The sequence below is a fragment of the Asparagus officinalis genome, chromosome 9, assembly GCF_001876935.1.
Source record: "Asparagus officinalis chromosome 9, Aspof.V1, whole genome shotgun sequence".
NCBI classification, from domain to species: Eukaryota; Viridiplantae; Streptophyta; class Magnoliopsida; order Asparagales; family Asparagaceae; genus Asparagus; species Asparagus officinalis.
This window is the reverse complement of record NC_033802.1, coordinates 30,960,050-30,971,355: the sequence shown is the minus strand read 5'-3', so window position 1 is coordinate 30,971,355 and position 11,306 is coordinate 30,960,050. Positions and strand designations below refer to the sequence as shown.

The 11,306-nt window shown below is 40.0% G+C and overlaps 2 protein-coding genes across 2 annotated transcripts; both read left to right on the top strand.

Annotated features, from left to right (window-relative positions):
* Positions 9,126-9,536, top strand: LOC109823341 (nucleoplasmin-like protein ANO39). The gene has a single exon (XM_020389622.1). The coding sequence runs from the start codon at positions 9,126-9,128 to the stop codon at positions 9,534-9,536; it is 411 nt and encodes a 136-aa protein (XP_020245211.1).
* Positions 9,615-10,379, top strand: LOC109823340. The gene has a single exon (XM_020389621.1). The coding sequence runs from the start codon at positions 9,615-9,617 to the stop codon at positions 10,377-10,379; it is 765 nt and encodes a 254-aa protein (XP_020245210.1).

The window sequence follows — 11,306 nt, the reverse complement described above, 5'->3', positions numbered from 1 at the left end:
ATCATCCAACATACTGAAGTACATAGTCAAGGTCTGTGTAGATAAAATGGAATACTCAACAAGTCTCAAATACAAATATCTGACAAAAGGAAATAAGGCACACAGCCTTTAAAACATCTAGAACAAGACCCTCAAATGTCTACACAAAAGAAAATCTAAAGTGGAGCCCCAAATAAAATATATAACTAACTAGACAGCTGAAGCTAAAATGCATCGCCATCAACCTGCGACTCTCCGGGCTCCTGGCTCGTTACCTGAAAGGGGGAGGGACAACGAGCGTTAAAGCGCTAGCGAGTAACATCACAACCAACCCCAAGGGAACAGGGCTCATTGTATAAGAAAATACAGTTAATACATAATAAGTCTCAAATTCATAAACCTTAACTAAAAAGGGATTTTAGTATTTAGAAATTTACAACACGAGCATAGGTACGTCGAGCGAAATAATCCAAACAAGGAAACCCTCATGTATATACCTTGTATCTCAAACTGTAAATCTCTAAACACCAAACCCGAGGTTCTAGTACAGAAAACAATAATAAAAGAAGTACAACTAATCTCAGAACATAAGTACAGTGCCATGTCAAAATCTACATAACTATCATGTCGTGATCTTCTGTAAGATAGTCATATGCAGGGTTAAGAACTATGTCCGAAACAGGAACTATTTATATCGTAGTTTCCAAACTCATGAAATAAGTGGCAAATGTCCAACACGAGGACTAAAATGAATTATAGTCCAACACGAGGACTTCTATGGATTATAGTCCAACACGAGGACTTCTATGGATTATAGTCCAACACGAGGACTGTGAAATGGGGAAAATATCGCTGAGATACATAGTGAAATATACCTATATCAATTCACAATCAAATCAGTGTGTATACCCATAATTGGTACCCTCAGGTCATCTATCGTGCCTGTGTACATAGTAAGGCTAAATACCAATGTCAGATGATCCAGGAAATCACTCAAACCTGAATAAATACTCAAAATACACAAAACAGGAAAACTACAACAGACAGTGCGGCGGTCGACCGCACCGGTCGACCACACACTGATACGCATCTGACGGTCGACCGCTGCGACCTCGCGGTCGACCGACAGAGCGTCGCGGTCGACCGATGAGGCTCTGCGGTCGACCGCAGCCCTAAAACGAGCCCAGCGGTCGACCGCACCGGTCGACCGCCAAGCGGACAAAAACCCAATCTGGGTTTTCTGTCAGCTGCTAAACCTGAAATCAAACTTGATATTTTACGATAACATGAGTTTTAATGATTCAAAAATCCTACTGAAGATAAACAACTAATCCCAAGCTCGAAATCTACATTTCCAATATTCTAAAACCATGAGAACCAATCCCAAAAACGTTTTAATAATTGTAAAAACGATTTAACTATTGTTTAGGCAAATTTCAGATCTAGATCTTCACTAACAGAACATTGGTGAGCTTTTGAAAACTAAAATCTCTGATTTTTGTTAGCCATATAATAGAGAATTCATTTTTATACAAAAATACCATTTTGGCTCATCAAAACTCAAAAAAAATCCAAGAGAAAACCATAGAAAACAGGGGTGAGGGATTGGGCGAGATGATACTCGCCTTAGATGCTGACAAACTGCCCTGGAGATGATCCTCCTTCAATCAAATCTGCGAAAATCCCCTGAAACTCTTTCGAACTCCTCAAATCGCCAGATCCAGCTAGGGTTTTGAGAGAAGAGAGATGGGGGCTAGGGTTTTAGGTCTGAGATGAAGAGGTGCTCTCCTGGGTTGGAATAGTATATGTACCAATTCCCTAACCCGACCCGAAACCCAAAAGACCAAAAAAAACCCGTAAAAACCCAAACCTGAAAACTTCTCTGACCGCTGTGCGGTCGACCGACGAGGTCGACCGCGTAGCTGTAAAATGCCTGCTGCTAGGCCTTTTTACATGCTGGTCATTCACTCGATTTCTCTCACTTATAAATACCTGTTGGGTTCCCAAACACTGATAAATATATACATCTTATATATATGGTTATTTATCACAAAAGAAAGATTTATTACTATTTATTCACACAATTTCATTATAAAATTTTGGGGTTTTACATTCTATCAGGCCTGAATGGCTAAGGCCTTCGACAAGAAAGTCAAGCATCAATCCTTCAAGGAGGGAGAATTGGTCCTTGCCATTCGCCGACCGATGATTCTCAACTCTAAAAAGAAGGGCAATTTCTAGCCCAAATAGGAAGGACCATTCATAGTAAAGACAAGCTATTTGTATTCCGAAAGATTAAGAATTAAGCGTGCATATTCCCATTCTAGTGTTAAATATAAACATAACCAAACATATAACATAAAGTAACATATATAACATAATAAGAATTAATTTACCTGCTCATCCAAGTGCGGGTAGTCGCGACGCATGTCCTCTTCGCGCTCCCAAGAAATCTCCTCAATGCCTCCTCGGTTCCACTGAACTTTCACCAAGGGAATTACCTTGTTCCTGAGTCTATTGTCCTCCCTGGCAAGTATACAAACCGGAATCTCAATAGTAGTTAAATCCTTCTGAAGCTCAATCTCTGATGCATCTAATACTCGCTGCTGCTCCTCATCTTGCAAGTGTTTCTTGAGCATAGAAACATGAAACATGTTGTGTATGCTAGACATCGATGCTGGAAGATCTAGTCTGTATGACACAGCTCCAATGCGCTCTAAAATCTGAAATGGTCCAATGTATCTCGGCGCAAGCTTCCCCCGTCGTCCGAATCGCTGTACGCCCTTCATAGGCGATACCTTCAGCATGACTGAGTCACCAACCTGAAACTCCAAGGGTCTTCGTCTCTTATCGGCATAGCTCTTCTGTCGACTCTGAGCTGCTAGACTCCAAGGGTCTTCGTCTCTTATCGGCATAGCTCTTCTGTCGACTCTGAGCTGCTAGAATCCTCTCTCTGATCAAGGCTATTTTCTCAGTAGTCTGCCTCACCAACTCCGGCCCAAGCATCAAGCTGTCCTCCGGCTCGGTCCAACATATCGGTGACCTACAAGATCTCGCGTACAATGCTTCATACGGGGCCATACCGATCGTCGCTTAATAACTATTGTTATAAGCGAATTCTATCAATGGAATATGATCCTCCCAGCTGCCTTGAAAGTCAATAACACATGCCCGCAACATGTCCTCCAACACCTGATTCACCCTCTTCGTCTGACCATCCGTCTGGGGGTGGAATACACTGCTATAAGATAGTCTGCTGCCAAATGAGTCCTAAAAACTCCTCCAAAAATGTGAAGTGAAAACCGATCCCCGATCTGATACGATCGTGTCCGAAACTCTGTGAAGTCGAACTATCTCCCGAATGAAGATCCTCGCATAAGCCCGGCTGTATAAGTGGTCCTCACCGGAATGAAGTATGCTGACTTCGTCAATCGGTCCACTATGACCCAAACAGAATCATTCCCCTTCTTCGACTTTGGCAACCATACAATAAAATCCATGGAAATATCTGCCCACTTCCACTCTGGAATGGGTAAAGGCTGAAGTGTCCCTGCCAGTCTCTGATACTCTGCCTTCACCTGCTGACAGGTAAAACATCTAGCCATATAGTCTGCAATCTCTCTACGCATACCGCTCCACCAGAAATGTCTCTTCAAATCCTTGTACATCTTGGTGGTTCCTGGATGCATTGTGTACCGAGTACGTGTTGGCCTTCTTGTTTTGATGATGATTTACAAACAATTTACATCTAATATTGTTTGTCTAGTGTTTGTGTTTTATATTTATTCTAGGCAAACAATATGTTGGAGGATGGATGGAATAGAGCTTCAACGATGATATCCAAAGGAAGTTGGCGGAATGTCGGTGAAGCTTATGCAATTCAAGATCAAGATCCAAGTTCACCTTCATCCGCACACACACATTTTATTGGTTTCTTCGTATATATATATAGTTATATATATATACATAAATTTTGTTTTCTATGCATATATATAGTTATATATATACATACATGTGTTTTGAGTTTTTATGATTATATATATGAAATTATATATTTCATATTTTCTATCGTGTTTTTAAAAACATTGCATAGAATATGCAATTTTGTAAAAATATTTTATTAGTTTATAGACTTCAATATCAGTTTATACATATTTTATTAAGTCTATATAATCATTGTGCAAAGTTTCAAAACATGGTTTAACCAAAATATCAAATTTCACATGTTTACATTTTCGTGTTTTGAACTATTTTGCAAAATGATGATTTTTCACAAATGGGAAATGCAATTTGGAAAATTCTTTTTATAACATGTTCACTTACATGTTTATATACTTTTCCAAAGTTTCATAATTTTTGGACTTCATTTGTTATTTTTAACACATCTTCAAAAGTCTCAAAAATAGCTTTAAAAACCTGTTTTAAGTGTATCAGATTTCGGTCGACCGCACCGGTCGACCGATCCTGAATTCATGTGTTCACCGGGCCAAAGAGCCGGTCGACCGAGAGCTCCATCGGTCGACCGATGAAATTTCCGGTCGACCGACGATAGCTTTTTCAGCTTCCAACGGCTAGTTTTATTACCGTTGCTGGGGCTGTTTTTGTCTTTTGACTTGGGATTTTCAGCTAAGGTTTTGGAGGATATAAATACTCTCTTTGATCTCAGTTTTCAACTAAGCTAAGAAGTGTTTTAAACAAAATTTTTAAACAAGGGTTTATGGTTTTACTATTTGTTTAAAGATTGGGTTTCTGTTTACAAAGGAGGAAGTTTTCACTGCAGATTGAGGGATTCATTCTCAATCCTCTTCATCCTCTTCTTTGTGTTTATAGAGAAGTTTTCTAACTCTTTTCTCTAGCAATTTCGTTATTGATTTTCATATTCTTACTATTGCTAGTTTGCTATTTGAGTTAGATTTGATTTTAATCTCATTGTTACACAAACCCACATGAGCTTATTGTATTTGCATACATAGTATATTAGGGTTGTGAGAGATTATAACATTGAGTTGTGCTTCATTGTGTTCTCATCTATTATAGAGAACAAATTTATATTTGTTACATTATGAGTGTTGTAAGGTTTTCGGTGAGCTAGAAACTGAGTGTGTAGTAAAGTTTTCGGTGAACTAGAAAACCGAGTGTGAGGAGTGACATTGATCGGTGAGCGTTAAAAACTGACACTGTGAGGTGTAAACGTTATTCGGGTAAACGTAGAAAACCCAGTTGTGATAGTAGAATTCTCCCTGGGAGTGGGGAGCAGAGACGTAGGACGGAAGGTCCGAACTCCGTGATCATATCGTGTGTTTGAGTTTGTCATTGGCGTTCTTTTACATTCATGCTTATTGTTTATATCGCCTTTGTCATTTGCTCTTAGTTCATATTATCCACTATCTTGTTTATCTTGTTTATGTTTATATCACCCTTAGTTTCATATCCTTGTATATAACTCATAGTATATCTTATTACTAGGATATATTCCATGTTCATATTGCTTATCCTAGCTCACATATATTATTGTATTTCATACTTGCTAGGATAACTTATTAATATATTTTAATTGGCATTTAATCGGATTAGATTAGTATAAGACCCTAATGACCCCCCCTTTAGGGTCTAATAGTACAGTGTGCCTCATCAAATAACTCCCTCTTCAGCTCTGCGCTGGCTGGCATAACCAATCTACCCTTCATCCGTATACCTCCATCAGCTCCGATGGTCCAATCAGTCTTAGGCTCTTTGGAAATCTCCTCCTTTCGGATTTGAATCCAAGAGTCTCCCAACTGAGCTCTGACAACTCTGTCACTCCAAGATGGCTGCACTGTCACAGCTCCTAAAAATGCACTGGTTCCTCCAATCTCGGGTCTAAAATCAAACTGGCTAAGAGTGATAAGATCCCGATGTAGTGAACACCTCAAAGCCGAAATCCGATGTCGACGCTTCCTGCTTAAAGCATTTGCTACGAAGTTCGCCTTCTATGGATGATACTGGATAACGAACTCGTAGTCCTTAATAAACTCAATCCATCTCCTCTGTCTCTGGTTGAGTTCCTTCTAGGAAAAGAGGTACTTCAGACTCTGGTGGTCTATGAATAACTCAAACTGCAGCCCATATAGGTAGTGCCTCCAAGACTTCAGTGCAAATATCACTGTTGCCAACTCCAAATCATGAGTGGGATAGTTCTGCTCATGCACCCTCAACTGCCGTGAGATATAAGCTACTACCCTCTGAGTCTGCATCAATACGCCTCCTAAGCCTGCCAACGATGCATTTGTATATACGACGAATGTCCTGTCTGTAACATTCCAGGTCAAAACCGGCGCTGTAGTCAACTTAGCCTTCAAAATATCAAAGGCCTTCTGGCACTCCATGCTCCATATGAACTGTACACCCTTCCTCGTAAGGTGTGTAGTCCAAATTGAAGATTTCTCTTCACATGGGCTTATATATATGTGCCCTCCACCTCTCACTTTGCCATTTAAGAAGAAAAATCTCTTAAAAACCTCCTCCCTCTCCTCTGAACATCTCCAGCACCTCTCCTCTTAAAAAAATAAATAAATAAATAAAAGATTTCCAAAGCCTTCATCTCTCAAGAACATTGAAGAAGAAGGAGTGGAGAAAGAAGGTAGTTGAGGACTTTGGTGGAGGAAGTGGGGCAAAGTCAAAACCCTAGGTAAAACTCTCAGTTGCATGTTGTTATTAAGGATGTTAGAACTAAATTATATAGTTAATTTGGATTTAGTCTTGCATGTAACATTTTAGGGCATGCATGTCACTTTATCTTGAAACAGAAATTTCGTGCAGAAATTTCCAGCAAGATACACTACCACTAAACAGATCATAACTTTCTTTGTATATATCCAAATGAATAAATTCTTTCTGTTCTAAAAACTAGACTTTTGTGGATTTCATTTGAGTCCCTGTTTGTTTAATTCTGAGATCATTTACTAGTTTAAAAGTATGGTTTAACTCAGTGCATGTGTCTGAAACTGTCTGCCTGAGCTATGTCCTTTGTAAAGAACATATATCTCAACATATACCATGCATGCATGAAATTCTTTCTGTTCTAGAAACTACATATTCGTGGCTTTCATTTGAGATCTTGTTTGTTTAATTCTAAGATCATTTACTAGTTTAAAAGTATGGTTTAACTCAGTGCATGTGTCTGAAACTGTCTGCTTGAGTCATGTCCTTTGTAAAGAGCATATATCTCAACATATACCATGCATGCATGAAATTCTTTCTATTTCTAAAACTAGACTCAATTGTATTTCTGTTGATAGGGGTTTGAATTAATTTGAATAACGTTTGGTAGGCCTAAACCTAGTTCTAATAGCTAGCGTATGTGCTGGAAATTCCAGTCTACCCCCCTGTGTTGTTTTGCATGTAACATGCATTTTAAAAATGCAAAATTGATGAAACTCATGGGACATGGAAGCTAATCCATAATATTACTTACATACAAAGTATGATCTCTTTGGGATATAGTTAAGTACCCGAAATAAATTATTCATCCCAAATGATGATCTCTGTTTTTCTGCTATAGTTTTGATATGTGTAGTTTTCTTAGAGCATGACTCTTACTATACACCATGCATTGAAGTAAAAGTTTTATATTCTGAAATTAGACTCATAATGGAGTTATTTGAGACTAGTTTCATGCATTTTGAACATCAATTACTGTACCATCTATTCACCTAAATCTGCTGCATGTACACTACTTAGGTTGCTGTGCATATTAGAGATATTAGATGCAATCATCTAGGGTGTAGCTTATACCATGATATAAGTTTTAAGTTAAAGTTTTAAAAGACATAGTGTCTAGAATCTCATATGAGTATACATGTATATATAGGACAGAGAATCTTGGATTCATCCGTTGGCCGAGAGGATCCCGACATAATCGGTAGGTAACCTTTCATTGTTTCCTCTCAAGTCTTTGAGAGTTCGATTGATTACTTTCTTGAAATTCCTGCGAGTTAGTTTCCCATGCTAATTGTATATCTTATCATTTTCATAATATTCCTATTTGATTCACCTCATGCATAAGCTCGTTGTTGATTGGTTAATCATTGCTATCCTAATGTTGTTTATTTTAGTTTTATACCTCCGATGTCCTTGAATGATTTCATTGCAACAATTCAAACTGATTCGATGGTTCAACTATTGATAATGATAGTATTCCTCTCTTCGTTGATGATTGATTGTCTATATTCATCGATTATGCCCTGTGTGAAGTAAGCTTCACCGGTGGGTGGTAATGTTATAGTGTCCCGGTGGGACAATGCCCTGTGTGAGGACGCTCACCGGTGGGTGTATAAAAGCATGCGCGGTTTATTGATTATCCCATGATTGGGGAGTTTGGAATCCTGAATATTAGACCTTGATTATTCATCTTTACATGTTATTTCACTTCGGTCAATGATTACGATATAAGAATGGCAACTTAATGTTGAGACCCCGTTGTTCAAGTTTGATATCTATGTCTATCATTTTCATTCGTTCCCTTGGATTGTACCCAAGATTTTTATGGTTACCTATTGGGCCTTAGGCTCACCCCTATTGTTTCTGAATTCACTTGCAGGTTATACAACTGGCAAGGATAAGGGCATTGCAGACCCTGAATTTGAAGATTAGCTCCAGAGGAAAATCTTAATAGGGGTTAATTTATGTTCACTTTTGTAGTACCTTTGACTTATAAAACATGTATTAATGTTGTAGCCACTGCTATTATTGTAATATTTTGTATTACCCTTTAGTTCTCTTCTATTTTGGTATTCAATGGACTCTGCTGTCAACCTCGTGATCTTGGGTATTGCATATGCATCTCCACTGCTTTATTTTTCGCCCTTCAGTATATCTATGTTGTGATGTGCATAAAGATTTAGCAGGTCGACCCTTCTTATTACAGATAGGTCATGCTCAAATTTTTATGTACCTCCCAGAGGAGGGGCGTTACACAGTGGTATCAGAGCACAGGTTGACACCTTAAGAGCCCTACATTGAAATACCTAGGGGACGTAGGGATCTTTCTAGTCGGTGTCAAACACTAGTCATGGAGGAATTATCTTTCCATGACATTCTTGTGATATCTAGATTTCTATTAGGTTGGTTTTGTACCATTGGAGGCTGATAGGTGACTTTCGGTAGGAATGGCAGATTCAGATTCGAGTGTTTCTGAGATGGAAGGATCCATTAGCAGCGGGGAGGTGTGGTCAACACTTTTAGAGGATTGGGAGATCGGCTCTGAGGAGACTGACCCGGAGGAGACATTTGGGGAGAGAGTGGATTACTCTTCGATTAGCCATCACACTCGTGGGCAATTGGCGAAGAGTGGCGAGCTTGAGAATGAGGACCTTGAAGAGGAGGACTCTGAGCAGGAGGACCCCATAGAGGAGGATTCCGAGGAGGAGGACCCCGAGGAGGACCCTATAGAGGAAGACCTCGAGGAGGAGGACCCCATGGAGGAGGATCCCAAGGAGGAGGACCCCGAGGAGAACCCTATGGAGGATGAGGATCCAGCGGAGGAGCCTATGGAGTTGGAATTTGAGGTAGCGCAATAGCCCCTACTTGATGAATTCCAAGAGGGAATTCCACTTGGATGAGAGCTTGACCTGGATGAGGAGGATTGGATTTTACAAATGAAGAAGATTTTTACAGTCTTAAATTGTGCAGATGAGCAAAAGGTTTCATTTGCCGCCTTCATGTTCAGAGGGGAAGCTGAACATTGGTGGAAGACAACCTTAAGATTAGAAAGGGCTGCCCAGAGACAGATTGATTGGGATAGATTTGTGGAGCTTATGAATAAGAAATATATCCCGGAAAGTGTTAGGGATCAGTGGGCTATTGAATTTCAAGGTTTGCAACAAAATAACATGACGGTCCAAGAGTATGAGGCTAAGTTTACTCAACTATCAAGGTTTGCTCCACATTTGATCGCTGAAGAATCAGATAAGGCCAAGAAGTTTCAAAGGGGACTCAGGGGAAATATCAGAGGGAAACTGGTGGCCCTCAGAATCAGGAACTACGCAGAACTGGTGGAGACTGCGTTTAAAATTGAGAAAGACCTACTAGAGTATCAGGAGATCCGTAATAAGAAGCAGAGTTCAGTTAAACGCCCACGAACAGAAGGAGGTCCCACAACCGATAAGTTAGCATTGAATCAGCCCGGGAGGTCAGCGACAGCAAAATTTCCCTTTCGTCGTGATCGAGCAAATCAGCCAAATAAGTCAGCAGCCTGCCCTAGATGTGGCAATCATCACTCTGGATATTGCAAACTTCACCGTGCATGTTTCGAGTGTGGTCAACCTGGGCACTTCAAGAGAGATTGTCCAACCTTGAGGAATCAAGCAATAACAGAGCGAGCACCAAGAGGAGATCACGCAGCTCGAACTAATGCCTCGTAGCAATCAAATGCTCCCCAGCGGAAGGCTCAGTCCAACCAGAGTGTGCAGCAGAACCAAAGGAACCAAGGAAGAGTTTTTGCCCTGACAAGGAAGGATGCACAAGCATCACCATCTGTGGTGGAAGGTACAGTTCCCATATGTTCATTCACCGCTCATGTACTTTTCGACCCTGGATCTACACACTCTTTTGTATCACCTCACTTTGCTAGGAATTTTCCCAATTCACCGACACTATTAAGTAGTGAGATAATTGTGTCCACACCTATGGGTGGTAGTCTCCTAGCAACATATGTTTATGAGAATTGTGGAGTTTTAGTGAGTGATCATGTCATGAATGCAGACCTTGTATGCCTAGACATGTCAGATTTTGATGTTATCCTAGGAATGGATTGGTTAGCATCTCATCATGCAACTATAGACTGTTTGAGAAAACTGATTAAGTTTAAACCACAAGCGGAGGCGAGTTTTGTTTTCCAAGGGGAAAGTAGAAGACCACTCACGCACCTAATCTCATTTATGAAGGCTAATAAATTGTTGAGGCAAGGTTGTAGTGGATATTTAGCTTGTGTGCTAAGTGACCAATTGAATGAGAAAAATCTTTCAGATATACTTGTTGTAAGAGATTACCCGAATGTCTTTCCAGAAGATTTGCCAGGATTGCCTCCAGATCGGGAGATAGAGTTTGCCATAGACTTGGTCCCAGGGACCACTCCTATATCTAAAGCCCCTTATAGATTGGCGCCAGTTGAGATGAAGGAACTAAAGGAACAACTTCAAGAGTTATTGGATAAAGGATTCATTAGACCCAGCGTGTCTCCATGGGGAGCACCAGTCTTATTTGTGAAAAAGAAAGATGGGAGTATGAGACTCTGTATAGATTACAGAGAGTTGAATAAATTGACCATTAAGAATAAGTATCCACTCCCA

Coding starts and splice junctions, on each gene's coding strand:
- LOC109823341 (XM_020389622.1), top strand. CDS start 9,126: ATGGCAGATTCAGATTCGAGTGTTTCTGAGATGGAAGGATCCATTAGC.
- LOC109823340 (XM_020389621.1), top strand. CDS start 9,615: ATGAAGAAGATTTTTACAGTCTTAAATTGTGCAGATGAGCAAAAGGTT.